This window comes from Zasmidium cellare, assembly GCF_010093935.1.
Source record: "Zasmidium cellare ATCC 36951 unplaced genomic scaffold M409scaffold_2, whole genome shotgun sequence".
NCBI lineage: Eukaryota > Fungi > Ascomycota > Dothideomycetes > Mycosphaerellales > Mycosphaerellaceae > Zasmidium > Zasmidium cellare.
In genome coordinates, this window is record NW_022986946.1 from 1261153 (window position 1) to 1288201 (window position 27049).

A 27049-nucleotide genomic window follows, 5' to 3' on the forward strand; every position below is an offset into this window, starting at 1 on the left:
TGTCGCAACAGGATGCATACAAGCGACAGAAGAGATCAAGCTGGGGATTCCCCGCGAGAGACTCGCGACGGAACATGTCAAAAGCGCACAGAACGCCCGCTTGCTGGCCCTCTTGCATGCCCTCGGATTGGCGTCTCGGACGATTAGGAAGCAAGGCGTCAACAGCAAACCGCAGATTCGACATGTCAAGCTCATCTGCGATTGTTCGAAGGTGGTGGAGACGGTCAATCATCACGTCGAGCATGCGCCGGAGAGTTACGACGACATTGCGCAAGTGACAGGTCGGAGCATGGTTCGGAAAGTAGTTGCTGGCGTCGATAAATTGTCTCGATGGGGGTTCAAGGTTTCTTTCGTAGCTGCGGAGAGACATGGCCGGGACAAGATTGCAGCCAGGGCGAGAACTCTCGCGAGACAGAAGGGGCGCAAGGCGTGCCGAGACCGTCGGCGACATTTGCAGCTCACACGGAACACAGTACAGAGTGCACATCAACATCAACCATCAGCTCTACCGATCTAATCCGTCTTCACCTTCCTCCTCTCCGCTCCCTCCGCCATCAGCCTCGCCACATCGTCCGCCGTCGTCCCCCTCGACCGATTCTCCATCGTCTCCTTCCCCAACTCCGTTCCATTCGCCACGAAATCGTACACCCTCGCGATGCTCCTGAAAATGCTCTCGTCCGCATTGAACCCACCATCTGCTTCAAACGTCGCCGCGATCTCCTCCATCTCAGCCACCCAGCGGTACGCTTTCGGGGGCATGCCTGTCAGGCCTTTCTCGGCTCTGGCCCTATTGCCCGGGGCGTATTCATCCAGGTGTGTTCTGAGCTCGTCGAGGACGCCGAGGTTTTGGGCGGTTGTGAAGGATTGGATCGCTAGGGCTGCGAAGCCTTTGGAGAGGGAGGCGAAGCACATTTTGAGGCCGGTGGCGGAGCCGATGGTGTTGTTGATGTGGCGCATGTTAAGGATTTGTGCGAGGTGTTCGCCAGAGGGTTGGGCTGAGGAGAGGCTGTGGGGGCCTGAGAGGGGAATGGAGGGTTTGGACCATGTTCCGTCGTCTTTCAGGTTCGGTGGGCCGCCGATGATGCCGCCGTCGATGAAACGGATTTGCGAAGATTGGGTGAAGAGGGAGTCAATCTCGCGGGAGGATTTGGGGCTGATGGCATTTAGGTCAAGAAAGTAAAGCGGGTTCGAACGGGCCTTAAAGTCCGGCTTCATAGCTGCTTTGGCGATTCGTTGGGCTGTTGCGATGGCGTTTCGTGGCGGCACGATGGACAGTACATAGTCCGCTTTGTTGCATAGGTCTACATCTGTGTCGACGAGCTGGACGAAGTTACGCTTTGCGCGATCTTGAGTTGCCTGGCTGACTACGTTCAGTCTGTGGCAGACACTCGAAGCAGGATACTCACCTTCGATCAGAGGCATTCGTGATTACTTTGTAGTTGTTGGCAATTGCTAATCGAGCTATACCCAGACCCATGTCTCCGATCGAGATTATGCCAAGAGTCGCAAGAGCCATGTTGAGAGACGTGGTATGTATGCTCGAGAAGATTGTATAGTCTTTGTCGACACTTGAGAAGCTGATGACCTGGAATGGACCTGTCTGGAAGTGAGGTTGACTTTCGCAAGCTTCCAAGTTGCCCCACACGCCGCGTTTTGCTCCCGTTCGAGCATCGAGTCCTACGCCATGGCAATTTGATCGTGTCAGACTGCAATGTGAAACTGGGCGGCCACCACGCCGGATGTTCGTGACAATACGCCAGTTCCGATGAACGCTTCTTGCACAGACATCTTCCCTTCACGTTTGTGCGTCGACTGTCCATCCATGTGGCCCAAGTATTCCTCCATCCTCAGCAGTGGGGTCCATGGACCATTTGCGTATGGGTTCGACGTCCAAGGAGCATCGGTAGCCAGCATTCCACATCTCGATTGCGGCCCAAGCTATCATCAGAGCGTTGTCTGTGCATAGATCAATAGGTGGAAACTCCACTGCGATGTGTTGATAACCTCGTACGTCGAGCATTGCGCGCAGAACGTGTCGTAGAAATGAGTTTGACGCCACGCCACCGGAGACGACAAGAGCCTTTATATTGTCTGCGTGCGATGAGGACAAGTGGAGGAAGATCCGTGAGGCTAAATGTTCGAACGCCACGCGCTGAACTTCGCGAGCCATTTCTTGTCTTTCTTCAAATGAAATGTCTGCTGGAGTACGTGGTTCGTTCAAAAGCGTTCCTTCGGCATCGACCTTGTTGACCATGAAACGTTGGACAGATGAGAGCAGACCAGCGAACGAGTAAGCCATTCGTCTCGGCGTCTTTTCACCCAAAGGTGGTCCAAGTCCCCAGCCCCACTTCGTCTTTCGTCGCTCCAGTTCCTCCTGTCTGCGGGCAGGCGCAACATAGTTGTAGTCTTGCGCTCCATTTGGAAATGCAAAGTCTTCTAGAGCCTTTCCATACGGCATCTTGAGGGCCTCAGGGGGAAGTATCGCTCGAGCCGACTTGTCCACACAGTCTCCCAAAGCAATGTCCTGCGTTTCCGCGAGAATGCTGTGCTCTACAAGGCCGGTGGACTGGATGAGCATAGAATGACCGCCGCTCGCTAAGACCGTCAAGAATGGAAAGTCAGGCTTCGGACAGGGTTGTAAGTTTGTCGTATGCATAGCATTGACAAGTCGGGGAGTCAATGCATGAGCCTGCATGTGGTGAATGCCTAGAAAAGGGACACCCAACCCAAGTGACAATCCTTTCGCAGTGTCCAGTCCAACTGCAAGGTTGCTTCTCATCCCGGGTCCTCGGGTGGCGGCAACGAGATCTGGTGAAGGCGAGGATTGTAGAGCCTTTTGAACGAGTGGCGCTAAGATAGTCTGGTGACAGTGGAGTGCCACCAGGGGATGAATTCCGGTATATGCATCGTTGTTGGCTGTGATCTTCTCGTGGAAGTGCACTTTAACTGGATGCTGACCTGTCGAGTCCTGCTCTGCAACCGCGACCGAGGTATCATCGCATGATGTTTCGATAGCGAGGACCACGAGGCCTCTAGCGGCCCAAGGGGTGGGTCTCTTCACATGCTGGAGGCGAAATGACCGCGTCGCGTTCCGTTGCAGGAGTCGCGGGATCATCAAGCAGTTGTCATGTGAAAGGGGCGTGAGGTGAGTGAGTGGACAGGGTGAAGTGCTTCCCACGCGAAAGACGCGCTAGTTTAAGCTTTGATCCGCGTGCACGGGCGTATGACGATGGCTCGAGGTCAGGGCCACTGCAACGTCTGGAGTCCCGCTGGCTTTGTATGCACCACCACTCCTCCTCGACCTACCCTCCGCGACCCCTACTTGCTCCTACAGCAATGAAGTGATGTCTGCATCAACTCGGATCAGACCACGCTCTACGACATGGCACAGTCAGAAAAAGCCGTTCAACAGGTGCCGGTGAAGGAAGCGTCCGGATACGACTACCACAGCTTGCCCGACTGGGACAATGACTTCGTCGACGACGAGGCGATCCAGGCCTTTGCCAAGGCAATCAAGCCGGTGAGCGCACTCGCAACATCACCGTCAGAGGAGGACCTCGCCAGCCCGCTTCCAAGAAAGACAAATACCGAGTTCATCACCGCCTTGAACGATTGGCGACCAGTCCGTCAGCGTCAAATCCGCGCCAAGGCCCGAAGAGGCAAGAAAAGACCACGCAGGGACGAGACAAGAGAAGGCTGGACCTATGGACTCGTCAAATACCCCCTGCTTTTCTTTGTATGCGGCTGGATCGCTTGGCTCGGCTTCAGCTACCTCCTAACGAGATTCTACATCTATCTATACGAACAATATGTCACCTGGCGAGGAGCAAGAGACAAGTTGAGAAAGCAGCTGAGGGTGCAAAGGAGCTACGAGGGCTGGGTCGAGGCAGCAAAAGAACTGGATAAACATTTGCAGAACGATGAGTGGAAGAAAATACCTGAGGGTTCATACGACTACCAGACCTTGAGCTACATTGGGAAGCAAATGAAGAAGCTCAGAGAGGAGGCACAGAAGGATGAGCAAGACTCTACACAGCAGCAAGGTCACTTGCAACGAAGAGCAATTGACGAGCTCCGATCCATCCTTGAGACTTGCGTCAAGAACAACTTTGCTGGAATCGAAAGTTCGCGACTTTACTGTGAAACATACTATGGGACCAAGGACCTGATACAAAATTATATTGATGAGACATCGGCTTCGCTGAGGTTCCTTTTCCAGAGTACCCAGCTATCGGACTCAGACAAACGTGACATTGCCCAGCACCTCTCCGCGAACTTTGGACGTACGGCATTGTGTCTGAGCGGTGGAGCAACTTTTGCATACTATCACTTTGGCATCGCGAAGGCTCTTTTGGACGCGGACCTTCTTCCCAACATCATCACAGGGACGTCTGGTGGCGCACTCGTTGCCGCTCTGCTTGCGACCAGAACTGAGGACGAACTGAAGAAGTTGCTTGTCCCTGCCTTGGCACACAGAATCGTAGCTTGTAAAGAACCGTTTTCGGTCTGGTTTCGAAGATGGCGAGAGACAGGCGCGCGATTCGACTCGCTCGAATGGGCTAAAGCATGCTCCTGGTTCTGTCATGGCAGTCTTACGTTCCGCGAGGCATACCAACGGACTGGTCGCATTTTGAACGTATCGTGCGTCCCTTCAGACCCACATTCTCCAACGATCCTGTGCAATTATCGAACCACCCCAGACTGCGTGATCTGGTCTGCTGTCATTGCATCTGCTGCAGTTCCCGGCATTTTGAATCCCGTCGTACTGATGAAGAAACAGAGCGACGGGACTCTGACATCGTTCAGCTTCGGCACGAAATGGAAGGATGGATCTTTGCGAACGGACATTCCCTTGAAGAGTTTGAATTTGCATTTCAACGTCAACTTCAGCATCGTTTCTCAAGTCAACCCCCATGTCTCATTGTGGTTCTTCTCATCGCGCGGGACTGTCGGACGGCCGGTCACTCACCGTCGAGGGCGTGGATGGCGAGGCGGCTACCTGGGATCAGCCATTGAGCAATTCATCAAGCTCGATCTCAACAAATGGTTGAAAGTCCTCCGGCATCTCGAGCTCCTGCCAAGACCACTAGGACAAGACTGGAGCGAAGTCTTCCTCCAACGCTTCTCCGGCACAATCACCATCTGGCCCAAAACGAAGATCTCCGACTTCTGGCACATCCTCTCCGACCCTTCACCGCAACGCCTCGATGGCATGATCCGCGCGGGCCAGCTCGCCGCCTGGCCCAAGCTCAAGTTCATCAGCAACCGCATGGCCATAGAGAAGGTCATCGAGGAAGCCAAGGAGGCTACCAGACCCCCCGAGCAGCCCTTCCCGACGCCAATGCCTAAGGAGCGTTTGCGTAGCGTACTCAGCGAGGAGGACCTACAGGGACTACTGGCTAAGGCGCGGGAGAACGATGGGGTTGTGGAGGTCCCGCCGCAGCTGCTTACACCGGCAGTTCAACGACCGTCGCTTCATCCACGCCAGGACTCTCCCTCCTTCGCCAAGCGCTTCTCGAACTTGTGGGGTTCTCTGCCGTCGCCACGCAACAGCACGGACACTGCTCGACCGGCTTCGAAGGACATCCCTGCGTCGTCGTCTGCTGCTGCTGCTGCCGCTACTCTCACCGCCGCCGACGACACGCGCCGCAGCAGCATGATGGACGAGCTCGTGCGGCAAAGCAGAGTCTTCTTCGACGACTTTGCGGATGAGTCTGAGGCGCCCAGCGACGCAGAGGGGATCCAGTACGAGACGGCGACGGAGGACGAGGAGGGCGGCAGTGAGACCGATGTGGCGCCGTAGAATGGGGTCGCTGCACGTCCTGGCGCTCATCATCATCATCAACATGGTCGTCTGCCGAACCCTACCATCAAGATCGACCTCTGTGCGTCGAGTGGCGACGAGGACGACCGCTCCATGGCGGTCTCGAAGCTGGCTAGGAGGAGGCGGAAGAAGCGGAGTCGATCTGGTGAGAACGTGAAGGGTTCGGGTTGATTGATCGACTCACCACCGGCGGAAACACCGTTTTCATTGTTACGAGATTGTTCCTTTTTGTTGTTGGAAGCGTTCAAGCGAATTCTTGGGAATGGGTATTGGAAATTTTACTAGACAGACAGATAGGCCTGCCTACAACAATCAATAGAGTTCACTTTGCCTCTGCGAGGTTGAGCCGATCGGATGAGTTCCTGTTTGTACGCTCAAAGTTATGAGAGAGGGCACGTAACTTCCTTGCGAGGGCTGCTGATGTATGCGCGTGGAGAGAGTACTGTACGCTTCTGTTTGTACTCCATAGTCTGCCAAGTTTCTGTGTTCGCGATCGCTTGCCCAGAGAGAAAGGTAAAGATTGTATTTCCGAAGGCCTCGCAAGAAACGACGTCAAACCCACGCGCTACCTTGAGGATTGCGCGTGTGGATTGCATGCAAGTGTGGCATGGCAAATTGTAACAAATTCATACCTGCTTCATGCCCTAGAATCTCCAAGAACGAAAAGTCTGGCTTGCAGAGTCTGGCGCATGGATACTCACATTGCTACTGTACATGAGGTTGCTGAGATGCCGGTCGCAAAGCCGGAACTGCTTCTCCTTGGCGTAGTATGTGGCAGGTAGTAGGAGAGATGGTAAGGTCAGTGCAGTACATACATAGCCTCGCGAAGTCTCCCGACGCCCTCTGAGGCTCTGAGGGTTCATTGGGCGAAACTTTGGGCCTCGTCTCGCTCGCTCGTTCGTTGGAATAAGCTTATTGCGCCCCAGTGCGAAAGTTTGGACGATCCGAAAAGCCACAAGGGTTTCGAGCGAAGTACTGTACAATGGATATTCGATTTTGCGGGATTGGGATTCCGATATTTCGTGGTGTGTTTCAGGCTTGTTGAGTTACGAAGTTATCACGGACAACGGGTGGTGGCGACGGCATCTGCTTCTTGATGCTTGCCAGACCAGGAGGGAGGTATCTTTACCGAGATCATCATCTCACGGGAGGCACATCTTCGGCATGATGGGGGCGTGTATCTTTTGAAGATGGATGGATATGGCACATGCTGGTGCGTGCGAACAGAGAGTTTGGAAGGGCGGACGTCAATGCTCTGGTTTTCGTTCTTGTTTGCCTGTGCATGGACTGGGCTTTCCTTTAAACGCTTGTTGGTATGAGAGCGACCGAAGGTCTGGCTGACTTTGCGCAGGGAGTCAGCCTGAAGTCGCAGCGAGATTTGAACATGCGTGTATCCTGAACGGATCTGTGAGTTCCCGACATGATGGGTCGCGTTTGCGAGATAGCCGCTGCGAATTACGAACGTCTTCTCGATCATCCAAGTAGCATCGTTGGCGTGCTGTTTGATGATAGATAGTCGAAGTTCTCCCCAGACCGCCCCAGATTGCGTTGGGGGCGAGGGGGCGAGAAGACGCACAGAAGCACGCTAGAAAAGGGTCGGCGGATTCCTTGCGTTCCTTCCTTGAAGAGAGTGATTATCTCCGAGTGTGCTGACGGTGATGATCCGAAAGCGACCAAGGAATCGTCGACTGTTCGCCCGAGATGCGTCGGAAAGTGACTAAACGACGGTGGTCAAGGGCGTATCTCTCATCACCAGCTGCGTCCGATTAAATGGACCAGACGTCCGACGTGGTTAGTGGCGGGATGTTCCCGGTTGGCTTCCTTGTCGTGGGTTTGAGATGGCTGGTCGGTTGGAGCATGGCGGACCGCATGAGGCAGGAGCAGCAACGGCAGGGCTGACCAGCGCGAGGGTTCCGCGAGACGTGGAGCGACAGCGAGGCGTGTACAACGAGTCTTGTACTGCGTCTGACATGGATCTTCCGAAGGAGCCGCAGAGTTAGTGTTTTCCAGAGCGACGTTCCTGCGTTTGGGTGGCGACGGAGGAGGGCAGCAGTCACATGTGCTGGTGGGAGTGAGGATGAGGGATAGGGAGCGAGGGACGTGCTTGGGCGAAGTCGTCGAGGACATGTCAGTTTGCAGGCATTGCCTCGAGTCAGGCCGGATCAAACTCGGGGCGGCGTTTGGATGGGGCCCATCTGCAATCATGGCACAGATGGGCAGCCGCAGCACATGGCCCAACAGGCACACAGAAGCATCGGTTCGCGTGACAAGGACAAGTCACGATGCATCCAGGCGACGGGCATGCGAGCGCACGCAACTGCCGGGCCAGCAGCGCGCGGCCGGGTGCAGCGTGCAGTATAGGTGTAGTAGGACACATAGCCGAGCGGCCGGGACGAGGTGGTCGCAACAGACCAAAGCAGCAAAGGAATACGGTGCGGTATGGCTAGTGCGTGCGATGAATGGGTGAATGAATGAATGGACGAATGAAGGACATGGGGCGGGCTGCGCATCTGACCGCGACGTATCACTCACTCACTAGCAATGGCCCCTCTTCATCCTGCGCTGCTGCAGCCGGCCGCGGTGTGATTGGGTGCCGTGGCGTCGATCCCGGCCTTCTCGAAGGCTTCGGCGGCATGGGCCAGCGCCAGACAAGCACCAGGGCAGCGCAGCAGAGCAGACGACGCTGCGCTCCAACGAGACAGGACCTACCTACCTCACCGCGGGAAGCTGCTCGCTGCAACCACGCCCGCCCGACAGTCTCGCTCACTCTACCACTCCGATTACCTCCTCGCCCTCTCCACCGCCGCCTCTCCACCGCTCCACGCCGCCGTCGCCATGGGCACCGACCTCTGACGCTGCGCAGCTCGCCCGCCCGCACACCCTCGCGACAGAAACAGCAACTGCCCCATTCCACGCCAAATTGCCTGCCCGCAGCACTCGCACCCCCCAACACGCCCGCCTCGCGACTGCTCTGTTTTGATGTCGATGCTCAGATGCCGTCCTGCCTGAACGCCTGCACCACCACCTACACCATCTCAACCCCCTCCGCGCAACCCATGCGACATCTCGCCTCCGTCCTGCACTCGCACACCCTTCCTCGCCCTCGCACGCCGAGCACACCCGCGCCTCGCTGAGTCGTCGCATCGCATCGCGCATTGTCTGGGCACGCCGGTGACAGGTCGGCGCATAGTCGCTGCGCCCATGGAAGAGCCTATCGAGGGGTGCAGTCTCATATATTACTGCCCCTCGACGGATGGCATTGCATCGTCCACATATTATCCTTCGCACCTACCGCCCACGACATCAGATTCGCACACAGCACCCGCACACCTTTACAAGAACGTGCGAAGACTGTTGGATGTGGATCAGGGCAACTTCGCCCAAGGTCAGTCATCACCGCCCATTGTCATGTCACGGCTGCGCTCACACCCCTGCAGTCTTCCTGTCTTCGAAACCTGAGTCATGTCTCAATCAGTTAACCACCTTCTCCAAAACAAACCCCACCGCCGTGCTGGTCGAATTCAGCTACGCCGCCGCAGACGATAACCAGAACAGTGCGATTGGTCTCTTGCGCCGAATATCAGATGAAGTGCAAAGCAGCCGTTACGAGCGCCCTGTCATGCCCTTTGTCTTGCTAGCGCCATCATCGCCTCAGGATGCCGAACCATTGGCCGAGTCTGCCTTCGAGACGAGCTATCTCAGCGCCTATGCTCTCGACACCATGCAAAGTCCTCTCTGTTCAGAAGCCATCAACCAGCTGGTCGGCCATGTCAAGGAGACCACGAGACCATCAGCAGTGTCTCTGGGCGCAGGAATGGCTCAGAGCTTGGTGTCTAGTATTGCTGACACGTCTGAACCGCAACTCGCCTCACATCGTCCCGACGAGGTACTGTCAGCTCAGCGGAAAAAGGCTGTCGAAGATGCTGTCGCAAATTGGAAATTCCCTGCACACGAATTCGACATGGACGAGCTCACTTACGGCGCCCTATTCATGCTGGAGCACGTGCTTCGTAACCCAGCGTTAGAGCAGCACCGTCTGGATCGAGCGGAGCTTATGACGTTCTTACTCGCTGCGAGACGACAGTACAAGCATGAGCGGGAGGTGCATTATCACAATTGGCGACACGCCGTTGACGTGACTCAGTCGCTTTACTGCTTCTTATGCGATGTGCGCCTATGTCCACCTTCTCCAACGAGCCGAACAACGAACAAAGAAGTCAACCCCCTGGAACGCTTGCTCTCACCTCACGATGCTCTGACGCTACTGGTGTCCGCGATAGGGCATGATGTTGGGCATCCAGGTGTGAACAACGCATTTCTCGTGGCCTGCAATCACCAACTAGCGTGCATGTACAATGACAAGTCTGTCCTGGAAAATTACCATTGCGCGGCTTATACGCAACTGCTGCGACGGCACTGGCCCTCGCTCGTTGAGATTCCGCACTTTCGGCCGACCATGATATCTACCATCTTGGCAACCGACATGCAGAGGCATTTTGAATACATGGGCCAACTCAAAGAACTCAAGCAAAAGATCGAGGACAGCGATGCTGAGCTCACAAACTGGAATGACAAGGACAAGGACCACGCGCGAGAGCTGATCATGGCCTTGTTGTTGAAAGCTGCCGACATATCGAACGTGGCGCGTCCATTCGATGTTTCTGCGCAGTGGGCCAAGATCCTGATGAATGAGTTTTCACGACAGGGAGAACTTGAGGACGAATTGCAGATTCCAACATGCTTATTCGGAGGGCCTCCAAACAAGGAAGACCTCCTGGCTGCAGCACAGAGCCAGAAAGGGTTCATGAATCTCTTTGGCTTCCCACTCTTCAGAGGCATCTCAGAGGTGATGCCAAACGTTTCATGTACACTACCGGAGCTGGAAAAGAACAAGAACGTGTGGGAAGCACGCATTGTTGACGAAAAGGCGCGGAAAGAGGCTCGCGGCGACGGACGCAAATCGCCTAGGACGTATGGATCTGTGACCGAGGCCGAAGTAGAGGAAGCAAGAAACCGTAAGAGGGAGTCAGAACCTATGGCGGTACCGACAGAAGTTCCACAGACACCAACATCACCAAATCCGCGGCAACCGGTTCTGGAACGTCAGGGACAAACAGCGACACACCCTGCCAGTGAGCAGCGACATCACCTACAGCTGGGCGTTTCCCCAAATGCAGAAGAAAAGCGGTCGTCCACTCCCGTGATCTGGCCTAGTTCACTGCAGTCCCCCACTGGAGGATCATCTCGGCGGTCAAGTAAGGATGTCGCCCTGAATAGTATCCAGGAGTGGAATCCACTACGCGGACAGGCCAACCTCGCCCCTGCAGGTTCTAGAAGGGGATCTGCTGATGCCGGATGGCAGATCCATCAAAACTACCCAGGATCAAGGAGGGGCAGCAAGGACGAGAGCTTGACCACTATCTTGGTTACCAGCCAGGGCAGTCCAGCATCGCTGAGCGTGCCTTCATCACCCAAGGTGAGCAAGCCCTCTTCACCGAGCAAAGCCACTGGATCGGGAAAGAAGCAGCCGGCCCCAAAGCAATCTTCGAGCACAGTCCGGCATTCTGTGCCCTCTTCTACTTCGCAGACCACAACCTCAGCGACAGTCACGACTGATCAGCAGTCGCCATCTACTCATCCCTCATCACTAGTAACAACAGATGACGACGCACCACCGGCTGCAGTGACCAGCAGCTCAGAGGTGAGGGGGGAACCGAACGCTTTTGGACCGTCGCCGGACTGGCTGGATCAGCTGGAAGGTGGACATCATTCATCCGCCCCAGCAGCGCTTCCCAGCACCCCTCCAGACGCGGGTTTCATTCGAACGGTGAAGCCTGATTCACCGCGTATAATGTCACGTATGGCTAGCGGCGACTCGGGAGTATCAGGATCACGTCTGGACCCACGGAAATCGGATCCTCACATTCGTCAGTCACGCAGCCGCAGTCGCCTGCGAGGGCTCAAGTTCTGGAAGAAGCGCAACGTTACAGGGAGCGTTGATGGACCAGCGGCAGGCTCAACTTCTCCATGAGACAGCCGTGTACAACATCGAAAAGGCGTTTGGCTTCTGCGATAGAAGTGGGCGGGAATCTCACTCTGCTTCTGAGAAAGCACACGAATACACGAGATGGCAGTTTTTGTAGTCCACAGCATGTATCATGCAAAGAGACGGACACCGGCGCAGGCGCACATTGGAACTTTTGGAAGGCGAAACCTAGGAATGGGTCATGTTTTGTTTTGGAGCAACGATATACCTTAAGGAGGCATGTTCTGATGATTGGAACGAGGGATGGATGAGATGGCTCTTCGCTTCTGTTTCTTTGCGATGCATGGATGGGTCGTGCTGGGCCTTTTTGCCTGGTCTGCATGCATGCTTGAGCATCTGAATATCTTGTACGATGAAGAAAGCACGCAGCAGTAGCAGCATGTGATAGACAGTACACGAAATGTGGTGAATGGACATCAACTCGTGAAGTGCCCGTAATTGATTAAGGTTGAATAGTCTCTTAATCAATTGAATAAAGTGTCGGCAATTTGCGCGCGAGTCATGGCTGACGCTATGCTGCATGTCGCCCGCAGCGCATCCCAGCCCGTCTTGACATTTGTTGTTTGGGACCCTTTCAGGAGACACTCTCGAGTCAACAGCAGCCATAACTATTTCCTTTGTCTCTTGACCGCCGCCACGTGAGAGGACTCCATCAACACACGCACGACGCGACCCGCATTCTCATCGCTTGAATGACGCGGTAGAAGTGAGGACAGTCCTCAAACGGCACAAACGGCTGTCAAATCTTGGACGACAACTCCTTGTAACGCTTGCCTTGGGACCTGTAATCGAGACATCACAAACAAGACACGCGACGATACATCACCACCACGCGGGAGTCATACCTGGAGAAGCACGAGATGGAGTTCACAACATCACCGCCTGCAACGCCGAGGCGGCAGCACATGGTGTCGCCCATCGACACATCTGCCCCAAGCCCGACCAATTCCTTCCGCGAGCACCTGAGACGGCGGACTAGCAGTTTCTCGTCAAACCACGACCGGAGTCCGGTGACGCCTCGATCGCGGCATAGATTCTCGAACGCATCTCAATTGTCAGGAGAGTTCGGCACGCCGGTGGATGAAGGCGGAGGTGGACTAGGTAACCTCGCAGATGAGTTGGATCAGTTGGATGACGAGGACGCTTTCGAGGAAGGAGAGACCGAGGGGGCTATACACTGCGGTAATGAGGAGGCGGAAAAGGACGAGGCATCTCGAGACTCGGGCATCGATGTGTCGTACAGGGATTCCGCGAAGAAGCAGCAGTCGCCTAACAGCGTGCGCAACTTCTCGAAACCCTTCACCGGCAAGGAGAAGCCGCCTGATGAGGAGGAAGAGGATAGTGAGGAAAAGTTCTCGCCGGAGCTGGAGGATTTGATGAGTACGATTGCGCGGATGACGAGCTATACATCGACGAGTGAGGATCCTCTCATCCCTCGTACGATTGGACTGCTGCAGGACCTGGGCAATCAGACGAGCCTCGAAGCGGCGGCTCAGCGGTTGACGACTTCAACTAACAGCTTGACGCAACATTTGACGACTCAGACCAAGACTTTGCAGACATTGGCGCAGAGTCTGTACCCCATGTTTGCTTTTTCTGCGCCTCTGGACCCTGCCATCATCGAGGAGACACTACCACTTGCAGACGCACTCCTCAAGGACATCCCACAACCGGACTTGGTCCCCGTCCAGAAACTTCAAAAGCTCGACCGCGAAACCGCCGACGTCATCCATGCGCTATCCCAAATCACCGACACGCTCCAAATGGGCAAGCAAAACACCAACGCCGCCGCCCGCCATCTCCGCACAACACAAACCATGGTCCTCGAACTCCGCCAGGAACGCGAGCGCGCCGAACTCTCGCGCCACGAGCTGGCGAAAAACGACTGGGACGAGAAGCTGAAGAGCCGGTGGTGCGGCGCCGAGTGTAAAGATATCATCTCTGGATTCGAAGACCGCTGTAATGCTTTGCGGGGGAGTCTGGAAGAGGCGGCCAAGGCGGGAGCGTAAAGAAGGAAGGAAGTGAATGAGTGCTGCGATACAATTGTTACAACAAGACGACAAGATACCCAAATTTTCTTTGCTGTTGTGGTCTTTCCAGTTTTATGGGGCCTTTGGTTTTGGGGTGGAGTATGGGTTTTTGGATGGACTGCGATGAGATGGACTATGGATGGGAATGGGAAGGAAGATGGCAAGCGATTGCCCGCCCCTCGATGACTGAGAAGTTGCGGTTTGGCGCTGGGAGATGGGGGAGGCTATAAATCGTAGTCTAGATGGTGTTGTATCACTAGATCAACTCTAGACTTATCGAATGTCTAATGCTGAAGCCCGAGAGATTCCTCGTCCACCATCCGTTCACAGCGTCTTCTAGGTCAAAGACCACTATACCAGCATACATCTGCGGGCCATCGCGCAGAGCTGGGAGAAGTACAGATGCAGTCACTTCGGGAACGACGTCTCGGGCTCGGGTGATCACTCCAGTGCTCCTCTACCAAGCTCGCTCAAGCTATGCGCTGGAAAGATGCGACGGTGGAAAGGTAGGTGAGGTGACCCGGGATCATCACAGAAGGATTGCAATCCTTCCGAGATCCTGCTCACAGGTCACTAGCGTGCGGGCACATGCCAAGGCCAGCGTTGCGTGAATCGATTGGCTGGCTGTGGTGGTGGAGCCAGGGTGTAGGCGGCAAGACACCACCTCTCTTTCGCCAGGGCTGATCTGGAGCATCCATTCGACGTGCCCAGGTGTGCGCCGCTGTGTGCCGACCTGCGTGGCCTACCGCCGCCAGCGTGCGCATGTTGAAGTCTCGCTCTCTCTCTCTCCTGTCGTAGTATTCCTCTTTTTCTTTCGTCTCTTCGTCGCTGCTGTATACAAGGTGTTCCGCTCCGATGTGCCTGGATGTTAATCGCGCCGGCTGGCTACCTGGACGGAGACTACGACTATCGCGAGCACTAGTCTGAACGGACTGGTCTGCGACTGCGACTGCGAACGAACGAGACGGTGACGAAGACGAGACATTCATATCTGTGACAAGACGCAAACATGGTCCGAGTCTGGTTCGCGCGACAATGGCGCATGCCGAAACTCTTCACGGCGCTCTTGATCCTCGAGTTTCTCTTGACGGTCGCGACGCTGACCCTCATGGGCATCGCGGATCCCAACACGTACCGGACGAAGCTGTGGCAGAATGGATTCGATCAGGGCTTCAATAGCTCGCCGAATTCGATCCTGTATTACTATGCGAACTGGTTGCCGGCGAAGGTGCCGACTGTGTGGAGTCAATAGTGAGTCTGGTTGCGACGATCTGACTTCACTCGACATGACTGACGATTGACCAGCATGACGACCTTTAATGTGGTCATTTCCGTCCTCAGCATGTTCATCTTGCTCGTCAAGAGTATCATGTTTGTCCTCCATATCTTCATCCCCGCCTTGAGCGTGTTCGTACACGCCCTCCTCGTCGCGCTGTACGCTGTCAGCATATACAACCAGTCGAGACCGGATATGAGTGATCCCGATCACCCGTCGCCTGGATTGCCTTGGTATTTGAGTAAGGGGTGCAGTTATGCGGAGCCGGGGAATCATGGATATTGTTTGCAGGCAAGAGCGAGCTTTGCTGTGGTTATTGTAATGACGTGAGTATCTCGTAAAGATAGTGCTAAACATTGGAGGTTGGCACGACTGACTGTGGATGTAGTGCCCTTTTTGCTACATACCTTGGACATTCAATATGGAGTGCGATCCCAACTGAACGAGAGAAGGTTGCTCGGGAAGCCGAATACCAATCCGACTTGGAGATGAAGAAGTTGTCCATGTATCACGACGACGAAATGAGCAGGGACGAACGCAGGGAGATGCACAGGCAAATGTTCTTGAACCTGCCAAAGACGCCAAACACACCTGGCTTTGGCGTACATAATCCCATGACGCCTAGGACGACTGCTTTCACGCAGCTGAATGGAGGAGCGATGCCGACCCCTGTGGGCATAGGACCAAGCGGGTCATTACCATTGAGGGACTTCAATGGAGCAAAAGACGTTCCTGACGGACGATGATTGATGATACACTGAGACGGCTGAGATTGAAAAGCCATTCCTGCGATACCCAAGGCTGTACGGGACATAGCCAGCCACTCTAGTAGACTGTACAAAGTTTTGTAATCTGAAATCATCAACATGTGTGGACGTTATATTTTGCATGCAACGATGGAACAATGCCCCGCAAACGCTAGCGTCTTTTCTTCACTTTAGGCACGCGAGCCTTTGACGACTTCTCTCTCACCACCCACACTGCCGCAGCTTTTCCGACCACATCACACTTCACGTCACCGCAGCCCGCTCTTCGACGACTCTGCACTCACGACGTTCCCCGAGCAGAAGTGCTAGAGATCGCAGCACCCCGCCGTCTTTTCGACTCACCGCCAACACATTCCATACCAACCGAACTGAAGCCCACGATACGAGCAGCCATGCGGCAATAGAACCCCCTCCCAAGTTGCAGCGTGCACCGCGCTGCCATGTTCGGTCCAACCACGCACACATACGAGACCGTCCTTGACCCTGAAAAGAGGTGAACATGGACACACAAGTCGAAAGCGCAATCGAACTTGCTTTCAACCCCACCACCGACAACGCCGTCAAAGCCCAAGCATATGACTTTCTGAACCAGCTCCGAGGCGCTTCAGATGCCTGGCAAGTCTGTCTGACCCTCTTCACGAGGCACCCCGCGCCATCGGAAGTCGTCCGGCTGGTCTGTCTGGAAATTGTGAACAATGCGGTGCAGACGCAGCGATTGGATCATGCTGGGCTGAACGAGACACGATACCGCTTGATGGAATACATCCGTAGACGCTACGTCTCCGATTCTGCAGAGCTGGATACCCCGACTATACAGAACAAGCTTACTCAGACCGTAACCTACCTCTTCACCTCTCTCTACGCCTCTGACTGGGCGGACTTCTTTGACGAGTTCATTGCTTTGTCGGGTCCTAACGCCGCTACCAATGGCCCAGGTACGGTTCTTCTCCTGCGGATCTTGGGCTCCATTCACGACGAGATTGCGGATGTAATGATACCACGGACTCCTGAAGAGCAGAGACGAAGCACGGAGTTGAAGGATCTGGTGAGAGCAAGAGATGTGAACAAGATTGCAACGACATGGCAAGAGATCCTCTCCCAGTGGAGGCAGATTGATTTGGGAGTGGTGGAAATGTGTCTCCGGACTATTGCCAAATGGGTCAGTTGGATCGACATTTGGCTGGTCATCAATGAGAGGATCCAGACTGCGCTGCTCGAAATTGCTGGGCAGCAAGGCACCTTTGGCGCGGAGAGCAAGGAGGCAAAGGCTCGCGACGCGGCTATCGACACCTTCACTGAGACGGTGGGCAAGAAGATGCAACCTAACGACAAAGTCGAGTTGATCAATTACCTGAACCTCGGCGCCATTGTGGGCCAGCTTGTGGCTAGTCCAGCGCTCTCTGAGCTGCGCAATACGCCAGACTACGATACAGATCTGGCGGAGACTGTTGCGAAGCTGGTCAACAATGTCGTCTTCGATATCGTCAAAGTCCTGGATGGCAGTGAGAATATCGATGACCAGACGAGAGCCAAGGCAGACCACCAGCTTCAGACCTTTGTGCCGCATTTGCTGCGTTTCTTCTCTGATGAATACGATGAGATCTGCTCTGCGGTCATCCCTTCCCTGACTGACCTGCTCACCATGTTCCGGAGGATCGTCCAGAAATCGAAGGCCAGCTTGCCAAACAACTACTCAGGCATGCTGCAACCCATCTTGGACACCATCATCATCAAGATGAAGTATGATGAGACCGCTTCGTGGGGCGACGAGGACGAGCAGACAGATGAGGCCGAATTTGAAGATCTGCGGAAGCGACTGCACGTCTTGCAGCAGACAGTGGCGGCTGTGGACGATACACTTTACATGGACACACTCACGCGAGTTGTGGCTACTACCCTTGCTCGCTTGTCGACAGACGACAGTCCAAACTGGAGAGATCTCGACCTTGCTTTACTAGAGATGCATCACTTCGGCGAGCTTGCGATCAAGAATGGCGGCCTCTACACAAAGAGCAAACCATGCTCGGAAGCGTCGTCTCGTCTGGTGGAAATGATGTCGACTTTGGTCGCTTCCGATCTGGCTTCGTACCCTCATCCTGCAGTACAGCTGCAATACATGGAGATCTGTGTGCGGTACGAGCAGTACTTCGAGCAAAACTCCAACAGCATACCAAAGGTCCTCGAACACTTCGTCACGCTGGTGCATAGCGAGCATAGCAAAGTACGGCTACGGTCTTGGTACCTTTTCCAGCGTTTCGTCAAGCACCTCAGAGCTCAGCTCGGCGAATACGCGCAGACGGTGGTGCAAGCCATTGCTGATCTGCTTGTCATCCAGGCGGAGATGCCTGCCGCTAAAGAAGAAGATGACGGCTCCTCGGACTCCAACACACAGTCCTCAGATGCTACCTTTCAGAGTCAGCAGTACCTGTTCGAAGCGATTGGACTGGTTGCTTCGACGCAGAATGTGCCAACGCCGACGAAGGTGGCCATTGCTAAGACCGTCATCGATCCACTGTGCACTGATCTTAGCAATACTATACCATCTGGGAGGAATGGGGATGAGAGGGCAGTCCTTCAGGCACACCATATCATCACTGCGCTTGGCTCACTTGCTAATGGCTTCTCGGACTGGTCGCCTGGAGTTTCGACGGGCGGTCCACCGCCGTATGAGGTATCTCAAGAGTTTGTTGGCGCGAGCGATAGCATTCTTGTCGCCTTGGAGAACCTCAAGCGGCACTCCGAGCTTCGTGCTGCGGCCCGACATGCATTCTCACGCGTTCTGGGAGTTCTTGGATCGCATGTCTTGCCACAGTTGCCGCGCTGGATCGAAGGACTTCTATCCTCGGCGTCCTCGAATGATGAGATGGCCATGTTCCTACGCACACTGGGTCAAGTTGTGTATGGGTTCAAAGCTGAGATCCTCGACATCCTCGATCAGCTGCTCTCTCCTCTCTTCCAGAGGGTCTTCACCGGCTTGTCTCAACAGGCTGCTGGGACAGATGACGAGATCCAACTCCGAGAGCTGAAACGAGAGTACCTCAACTTCGTCCTGGTTATTCTCAACAACGACCTTGGAGCCGTCCTGGTGAGCCCAGCCAACCAAGGCATCTTCGACACGTTCATCACCTCCATCACGCGCTTCTCCTGCGATATCTTGGATCCGCAGAGCGCGCGGTTGGCATTTTCCGTTCTGGTCAAAATGACGAACATCTGGGGTGGACCCGACATGGCGAACTTGGGCGCAGCAGATCTGGCACCTCAGCCTACGCTTCCCGGCTTCGACGGCTTCATCCTCTCGCAGTTTGCGCCTCTGCCGTGGACATTGATCGCTACCGACAGATTCAACGCCGCGGATGCACAGATGCGGAGTGTGCTGCAGGAAGCTGCGAGTCTCCAGTGGGCGATTCTGCGGAAGAACGGGATCCTTTACCAGAACCAACTGCAGGACGAGCTTAGGGCGCTGGGCTGCAGTGACGACGGCGTTCAGTCGTACTTTGGTAGTATCGGCGGGGATCTCGTCGGGTTTAGAAAGTTTTTGGTGACGTTCGTGCAGCAGGCGAAGCGGTGACGTTGGAAAGGGGGCGGACTGCGAGGAAAAGTTCTGTGGGAGTGAGTCTCTACAATGCATTGAAGCAAGCAAGCAAGCGTCGTGGGAGTATGTGCGGTGAATCTTGATTCTCGCAAGCGGATTTTCGTTTGCCAAATGATGATACCCTGGCATTGGTTCTTGGTAGGTAGCCAGCATTAGCATTAGCACAGCGAAATCTTCATCTACAATGGTTTCGAGAAAATTCGCGTGCAAGATTCAGATGCCCTCCAACAAACGTCCAGTCATTCCGTCTCAAGACCAAACAGTAAGACCCCCCCTCCCATCCGCCACAGCCCTCACCCGACTCCTTGTCGTCAGCGGATTCCCCTCAAACACCACAAACTCCGCCATCTCACTCCCCTCGTCTTCTTGCAACCCCAACACCTCAAAAATCCCCTTCGACACCAACCCCAGTGCCTCCCTCTCACTGATCCTCCCCTGACTATTCGCGGCCACGATCCCGGCCTGTAAATACAAATCCCTGGCTTCCCAGTCCTCGTCGACGCCGATGGCGACTTTGACCCCGGCGGCGTGGAGGACGTCGATGGCGGTGCCGTTCGTCAGAGGCGCGCCGGTTAGGGCGCGGCGTTGTTCCCAGGTCGTGGCGTAGGAGAAGAGGGGGGAGAGGATGACGGAGACGTTTGCGGAGGCGAGGGCGGGGGCAAGGAGGTGGGATTCTGCGGCGCCGAAGAGGATAAGGTTGAGTTTTGGGGTGGTGGTGAGGGGGAGGGTGTTGTTTGCGTGGATGGCGGCGTCGATTTCGGCTTTGAGGCGGAGGAGGGAGGCGATTGTGTCGGCGGAGTGGACGTCGATTACGAGGGGCAGGGTGCCGGCGAGGACGTTTTCGAGGGACTTTTCGGAGGGTTTCTTGGGGGAGTGCAGGGGTTTGAGGAGTTTGGTGCGGAGGTCGTCGATGGCGCTGGAGAGGGTGGGGGTTTTGCCTTGTTTGGCGGAGAGGGTGAGGGTGTAGTGCAGGGCGACGGTGGGGTTGAAGACGGCGTTTTTCTCGAGAGCGTGGTTGGCGCCGAGTCTGAAGCCGGCGCTGAGGCCTTTGTGCCCGGAGTATCCGAATTTGGGCGCGGTGATGGCTTTTGTGACGCCGTGGGCGTAGGCGGCTTCTATGTTTTTGCCCTCGAAGGTAAGACCGTCGATTGCTGCGCTGAAGGAGTCCTGGCTGTTCGCGCCATCTGATGTGTCGTCTTCGGCGCTGATTTCTTCGAGGCCGAGGAGGGATCCGAAGGCTGTTAAAGACGGGGCGATGTAGCCATTCTCGAGGCCGATGACCTTGTTCGAGGAGGAGACTTCAGCTGCGCATTCGCCAATGCAAGTAATGCTGCCGCTAGCGACAACAACATTGGTCGATGACTCGAGGACTTGCTCATGACCTGGAAGCTGAATTGCCTTGACGCCCGTGAGGACAACTTTCCCGTTCTCTGTAGACTTCTGCTCATGGTCTTGGTACTCGAAGTGTTCGAGAGGCGGCGTGAGCGGCTTAGTCAGGTTGAAACGGGCATCGAATTGAGGAACGCCGTCAATGAAGACTTGAAGTGGTCTTCACCATAGTATTAGCAGCTGCGTCGTTCGATCCTCGTTTGCAGGCTCAGTACTCACGTAGCGCCCAGAGAAAGTGGATCCGAGTCCCAAAGCACAACATCGCCATCAAAACCAGGCTTGACCTTGCCGACTCTCTCACCTAGACCTAGAAGCTCGGCAGAAGCACTGGTAACGCCAGCCAGTGCAGCGTGGTAAGGTAGGCCATTCTTGTATGCTTTTGCTGCTTCGAGAACTACGTGCTGGGCGTTGAGGACGGGGTTGTCGCTAACATATACTACATTCACATGAGCTTGCGTGGGTTATTGAAAAACTCGAGGCTGACATTGACTTACCAGGAGTGAGACCGGCTTCATACAAAACCTTGCCGGCTTGCTCAGAAGCGACGTAAGATTCTGTCTATCATTCGGTCAGTCCAACCTACTCCAGCTGCGCGAGCCTACTTACCTTGTAGTACATGTTGTCCGCAAACAGCGCAGCAGCAGGCGGCCTTCCTCCATATGCCCTTTTGAGCACCTCAGGCACGAGGTATGTGGCATGAGCATGGTGGAACGCTCGAATCGGGAACTTGAACTCATTAGTGTAGCCAATATAGCTTTCAAGATCTGGAATGGTGTAGCAGTGAGTGTTGACCATGACCTGGCCACGCATAACTGCAGACAAAGACTCCCACTTAAGATCAGTGGGGAGATAGGAGTCCATGTTCTCAGCACCAAAACGATCAGCGGCGGCACACCAGTCGTCCTGGGCATTCTTGAGTTTCGTTGCTTCTTCGAAAGCATGTCTAAAGTACCAGGCTTCTCCCAATCGCGAGAAAGGACCAAAGTTGCGACCGACACGTCCATAGACACTCTTTGCATTTTCGCCGCAAGCCATCTTCATGTAGCGCCAGTTACGATCAGGATCCGCCAATAGGTCTTGGATGCTGAGCTCGGGTCTTCCATTCTTCTTGCCGACACTGTGCTTGATCACGTACGCCTCACCGCCAATGTTATTGCCGCTGCCAGGCAGAATCAGCGAAGTAGTCACTCCTCCGGACTTGATGACTTGAATCTGAGGATCCAGTGGGTTGAAGCCATCCAGAGACCGTACAAATGGCGTGATGTCACTCGATAGTTCATTGGTATCTTCGCCGCCTTCGAGCGAGGGGAGACTGTCCACGCCAGTGTGACTGTGCATGTCAATGATCCCAGCGGTAAGTGGTCTCCCATGAGCATTGATGACCTCAATGTCGCCCGGCAGTTCAGAGTCGAGGATGACAGACTTGACACTTTTAATCAGTCCGTCTTGTAGCAGAACGTCAGATCGAACCCAGCTATAGCCTTTGCCCTTCCTAGCCTCTTCTGGAGATACTTCAGAGCTTGGCTCTCCTATGGTCATGGTCAATCGTCTGTTATAGTATTCGCTATGTATCCCATATTGGTTTGCACTCACCGGTCCAAACAGTCGCATTGCGGATCAAGATGGGTTTCTGTCCATCAACGAACCGAGCATTGCGCTCACGATGACCGCTTGGATCGCTCGGGACTTGGCGAAGCGAGGCACAAGTTGCATAGTCGCTTTGCAGACGTTCCGTTGATAGCAAGGTCGTGTGGTTGGAGCTTTGCCAGTGGGTGAAGATGGCATATCCTACGCAAGCCAGAACCAAGAGTCTGATCACTCGTCGCTTAAAATGACGCCGGCGATGGACATGGGCGAACTGATCGACTTGGCTGTATTGCGGGAGCCCATCCGAGCTCCAGTCTTTGTCCATCTCTCAATGTTGCTGTGTATGTTCCGTACTGCTGCGCAATGTCAGATTCCAGGCCTGTGAGTTGGGATGAGGAGATTCCCTGGCACTTACTACCACAATCAGGGCTCTCCTCTTGCGTTTCACCGTGCAAATGTCGATAGTGATTGATTGTTGATCAACTTGATAGCAGGTGAGGTTGGGTGAAGCACAGACCACAACACCTTGCGCTATCGTAGCTGCCGATATCATCAACATCGCAACAACATTCGTCTTGGTTGATTAATACAGCATGAGGCGGAGTTGGACACTGTCAAGGTGTCTGGCATTAAAGTCTGCGGGTCGATTCAGATGGTATCGTCTCCTGTCTGATACGACATCTCTCTTTCGAGATTCCGTACGAGAGAGCTTACTAGCAAGGAGGAAACAAAAGCAACGCCCTAGAACCTCTCCCGAATGACTTGAACCACATGAAGAAGAGAATCCGACAAAGATGAAGTTCCAAATGCAGAGAGTAGAAGTGCATCGACCGCAGAAATCATTATTGTTGTAGCGGTTACGATCGAACGACATTCGTCTGCCAGCCGCCGTCGTCCTTTCAAGTCTCTCTACAGGGCTTGAATGCACAAACCTTCACGAGCTGGTCCTCCACCACGAAGCGTGCTTCAACATGAACCACGAAGAGCTGCGCTGCCCTTGTCGAAGAAAGACTCCTTCCAAAGCACGATGACCTCGCTGGCTTTTCTGACCTGCAGCTGGCGGCGCTGCAGAGTGTTGAGCTACTCAGCATCCCCCTATTGGAGAAGACCATACATCCTTCTGATTCGCACCCACAGGACGATGGTCGCCCTTCTCCTCATTGTCCGAATTGCTCCACGGTCGCAGCACGCGAGAAGCAGGCGGATCAAGACCCGTGGATGAAAATAACACGTTTGACCCAAGCTGTTGGACTCGCACTCGTGCAACTTGACAGTCTCAACGACCCAGAGTTGGTGAGCACAACAGACCAGAGCCTGTCTACCGGTTGATGAGTGAAGCTCCTTCAAGCAATTGGGCCAGCAAGGGTGGAGTGCCAGGAGTGCCAACCGGCCGACGCAATCTTGTCCTCGCAAGCGTGCCGCGATCGCTCGCCGCCTTTCTAGCCGGGCCTGCTGCAGTCAATATACGACGCCGGATAGTGTGGTTGCACTGATGATCGGACTGTTTGGGGTTGCTGAGATTGCAGATCACACCGACTTGCATGCGGTGCAACAGCACATGTGCCTTCCATGTGGCAAGTGACACAATTTGATGATTCGGTCAAGACGTCGTAAAGGACTGTTAGTGCTGATCCAATGCTTTCGGCAGATCCATGAGCAACGACGGATTTCCTGGTTTGGGGTCCGAGACACAAGATCACTTAGGGATTGCCGTACTACACAATACTTACGACCTCCAGAATCATAAATTCGAATCCTCGACGAACGCAGCCCCCAGACATTGCCATGTATGCTCCACAGGCCAAGGCTCGCCAGCTCTCAGCACGACAAGAAAGCCGAATGCTCTCGAGAGACATGCGAAGATGCATCGATGCATGCCGCAGATCTCGATGATGCTGGGGGCCTCTTCGCTGTGTAATGCAGTGGCTTCCGGCCAAGGATGCCCGTGGCATTCGCTAGCTGCTCGTTACCAGCCAGACGAAAATGAAGTGGGATGAGGGAGCAGCCTCTCGCCACCTTGACACTTACGTCGAGACGTAATCACCTCGTTGCATGCCATCTCGCTCTTTACCCTCCTCGGTCCGCTCAAATTGGAACGTATCGAACTGCCATCTCTCCGGCTTGTTACAGGCGACTGCGCTGCCAATTGCACTCTAAGCTGCCTAGAAGGCTTAGGTGTAAAAGGGATAGGTGTGCCACTTTGAGCAGAACACCGAGGGTACTCGTCCGCAAAGGCGGGTAAATGCCCACGGGACCTCTGGTATACAAGCAGACGAAACGCGTGTTTCTCGGCATCTGCTGATGACGTACGTATAGCCGCGCATTTAATTTCGGTGGCCAGTTGGCGCAGCAGCATTTCGACGGGGTCAAGCGACGAGCAGCCTTGCGGCGAATAGGAAAATTGCTGGCCTCGCTTGATCCGCACGCGTGCGGTGCCCTTCCATCGCTGGGACCGGCAACCAAGTGGCAATGCGTTTGTCGAGTGGGTCAGGGCACTTCGCTTCTGGAGAGATGAAAGGTTGGTTTGCACAGCCTTGCCGGGTCTCCTGAACTTGCGTGGATGCCATGAATTTCTCCGTGCTGGTGTCGAGGCGGATCGTGAAGGTTACATGGAAGTGAACGTAGAATGTCTCAGACAACTTGCCCGACACGTGCCGTTGCCGTCGCGTGAAAGCTTGCCGGTCGATCGCTATGCTAGGCCGAAGCGGGCAGATCGCTACGCGAAGTCTTAGTCCCATGCAAAGTCTAAAGCTATGGACCACCACCCCACCCTGGCGCCGTCGTCGTCGTCGACACCGCATAGCACCAACCTTGGACGCTCCTATACCAACAATACGACTCTTTTTGCTGCAAACGGTACATTTCGGAGCGATTTCTGCCGCCGTCGACTACGTCTATTGCTTGGACGCCCAGCCGAGCGCCAACAATGTCCGCCGGAACACATGGCCAAAGTGGCACAGCAGTGAGCGCGACATCGGTACGCGACTCCGAGGCCGTGGACTTCCTTTCCACTTTATCAATGTGCTTGTTTGGGGGTTGCAAGACATTGTTGTCGCCGCCAGGGATTGCGTGGTCGGGAAGAGTGCCTTTTTGGTAAGGCATGCAAGATTACCGCGGGCTTGTCGTATCCTTGTCGCATGGTCTTCGGTAGTCTGCCCTGGTCCTGGCCATGGTCTTGACACAGAGCGACAGACCGCCCAGGTTGGAGCCGTCCGTCGTGGTGAGCGCGGCACGCAGCCGCGCAGATCACCCTCGCTGCCAGTGGGCCCAGGTGATTCGCGGCCACATGTACATGCCGCGAGTCGGATCGGACAATGTTCTCTGGTGATAAATCGTACCTCGTGATGTGAACAGCGTTGTGAACGCCACCGACACTCGTGGAAAGTCTGAGGGTATTTTGTGCAGCGGGCTCGCGTCGCGGTACGAGGACAGCAGCATAGTCGATGGCCTGGCACCACGGATCCTTCATGCTGTTCGACGGCGCGCGTCCCAATCACGACGGCGCCAAGACTGGACTCGCTGCCACAAGGTTTGGGCGTCCGTTGATCGTGATTGCCGCCCATGCAGCAAAAGCCCACGCGATCTCCACTTCTGTCAGACTTGGGGCGCCCATCCCTGCACCCACGCTTGATCGACAGCGCGCTGCACGCACGACGACTGCATGGCATGATCCAACAAAACGTCGCTTAACCACCCGCTCTACTCTGCTACTGCTGCTGCTGCTGCTGCTGCTGCTCCTTCGCCGCCCGCTCCAACGTCGAATAATCGAAAAATGCCTCTGCCCACCGCTGCTGGGTGCGTGGTAGATCGTCGCCGTTGATGATGATTGTGCTGCACCGACCGTGCCTCCCGCCATTCGCCGTCCCCTCACCGCAGCCTGCGTGCCGCATCGTCAATGTACATACTGCTGCTAGCCACGGCCGATGACTGCATCCGCAGGGTGCTGAAACGCATCCCTTGCTGAGTGCCTCCTCCCCCCATCTCTGTGCTGCTCGGATGGCGCAGTAGGCGAAATGACACGCCGCCGTGCGAACGCCCGCGATCTTTGACGGCCCGCACTCTCAGTGTCTAGCGTCGCGACAGGGCGCATCTGCAGCTAATCCAATGACAGAGACGCGGTCCTGCTTGTCCCACCGCAGGCCCGCCGACGATCTTGGGAGGAGCACGGAAAGGCAAAACGTGAGCGCACGCGGCGCTGGCCAATGGTTCGTAGGTCCAGTAGTAGACGCCCTGTAGCAGCAGCAACGGTCGCTCGCGGTGGTGGTGATGACTCTATGAGCAGCCGACGTATGGGCGGCGGTGATGGGGGGCAGCGTAGATTGCAGCGCCTCCACTCGTCCCGGGTGTCACTCAGGATCAGGACCCTGCCCGCGTGCGCTAGATTGACAGCAGACGACGACCTAGGCAGGACCTACATCACACTATTCTCCGTGCAGGGATCGACGGGCCCAACCGCCGACGGTTTGGGATCATTCACCGTTCGGCCACGCTGCTCGGGTGGCTAGTCGACCACCATTCACCTGCCAAACCCGTACCCC

The 27049-nt window shown here is 55.2% G+C and overlaps 9 protein-coding genes across 9 annotated transcripts; 5 read left to right on the forward strand and 4 right to left on the reverse strand.

Annotated features, from left to right (window-relative positions):
• Window positions 1–513: 513 nt before the first annotated feature.
• M409DRAFT_17057 (uncharacterized protein) lies at window positions 514–1516 on the reverse strand (the record flags this gene model as incomplete). Its single annotated transcript, XM_033803886.1, has 2 exons — window positions 514–1360; window positions 1407–1516. 2 exons carry the CDS (start codon window positions 1514–1516, stop codon window positions 514–516), a joined length of 957 nt encoding a protein of 318 aa, XP_033673997.1.
• A 279-nt stretch (window positions 1517–1795) lies between these two features.
• M409DRAFT_49597 (uncharacterized protein) lies at window positions 1796–2779 on the reverse strand (the record flags this gene model as incomplete). Its single annotated transcript, XM_033811281.1, has 1 exon — window positions 1796–2779. One exon carries the CDS (start codon window positions 2777–2779, stop codon window positions 1796–1798), a length of 984 nt encoding a protein of 327 aa, XP_033673998.1.
• A 603-nt stretch (window positions 2780–3382) lies between these two features.
• On the forward strand, window positions 3383–5803 carry M409DRAFT_62713 (uncharacterized protein; the record flags this gene model as incomplete). Its single annotated transcript, XM_033815291.1, has 1 exon — window positions 3383–5803. One exon carries the CDS (start codon window positions 3383–3385, stop codon window positions 5801–5803), a length of 2421 nt encoding a protein of 806 aa, XP_033673999.1.
• A 3222-nt stretch (window positions 5804–9025) lies between these two features.
• On the forward strand, window positions 9026–11855 carry M409DRAFT_17060 (uncharacterized protein; the record flags this gene model as incomplete). The annotated part of the gene is made up of 2 exons (XM_033803887.1): window positions 9026–9209; window positions 9262–11855. The coding sequence occupies 2 exons, from the start codon at window positions 9026–9028 to the stop codon at window positions 11853–11855; spliced, it is 2778 nt and encodes a 925-aa protein (XP_033674000.1).
• Window positions 11856–12730: 875 nt separating this feature from the next.
• Window positions 12731–13879, forward strand: M409DRAFT_17061 (uncharacterized protein; the record flags this gene model as incomplete). The annotated part of the gene is made up of 1 exon (XM_033803888.1): window positions 12731–13879. One exon carries the CDS (start codon window positions 12731–12733, stop codon window positions 13877–13879), a length of 1149 nt encoding a protein of 382 aa, XP_033674001.1.
• A 1030-nt stretch (window positions 13880–14909) lies between these two features.
• Window positions 14910–15922, forward strand: M409DRAFT_17062 (uncharacterized protein; the record flags this gene model as incomplete). Its single annotated transcript, XM_033803889.1, has 3 exons — window positions 14910–15151; window positions 15206–15502; window positions 15565–15922. 3 exons carry the CDS (start codon window positions 14910–14912, stop codon window positions 15920–15922), a joined length of 897 nt encoding a protein of 298 aa, XP_033674002.1.
• Window positions 15923–16442: 520 nt separating this feature from the next.
• Window positions 16443–19511, forward strand: M409DRAFT_17063 (uncharacterized protein; the record flags this gene model as incomplete). The annotated part of the gene is made up of 1 exon (XM_033803890.1): window positions 16443–19511. The coding sequence occupies one exon, from the start codon at window positions 16443–16445 to the stop codon at window positions 19509–19511; it is 3069 nt and encodes a 1022-aa protein (XP_033674003.1).
• A 273-nt stretch (window positions 19512–19784) lies between these two features.
• M409DRAFT_49603 (uncharacterized protein) lies at window positions 19785–22836 on the reverse strand (the record flags this gene model as incomplete). The annotated part of the gene is made up of 5 exons (XM_033811282.1): window positions 19785–21084; window positions 21144–21360; window positions 21419–21482; window positions 21531–22453; window positions 22518–22836. 5 exons carry the CDS (start codon window positions 22834–22836, stop codon window positions 19785–19787), a joined length of 2823 nt encoding a protein of 940 aa, XP_033674004.1.
• Window positions 22837–24877: 2041 nt separating this feature from the next.
• Window positions 24878–25613, reverse strand: M409DRAFT_49604 (uncharacterized protein; the record flags this gene model as incomplete). The annotated part of the gene is made up of 2 exons (XM_033811283.1): window positions 24878–25227; window positions 25322–25613. The coding sequence occupies 2 exons, from the start codon at window positions 25611–25613 to the stop codon at window positions 24878–24880; spliced, it is 642 nt and encodes a 213-aa protein (XP_033674005.1).
• Window positions 25614–27049: the final 1436 nt, after the last annotated feature.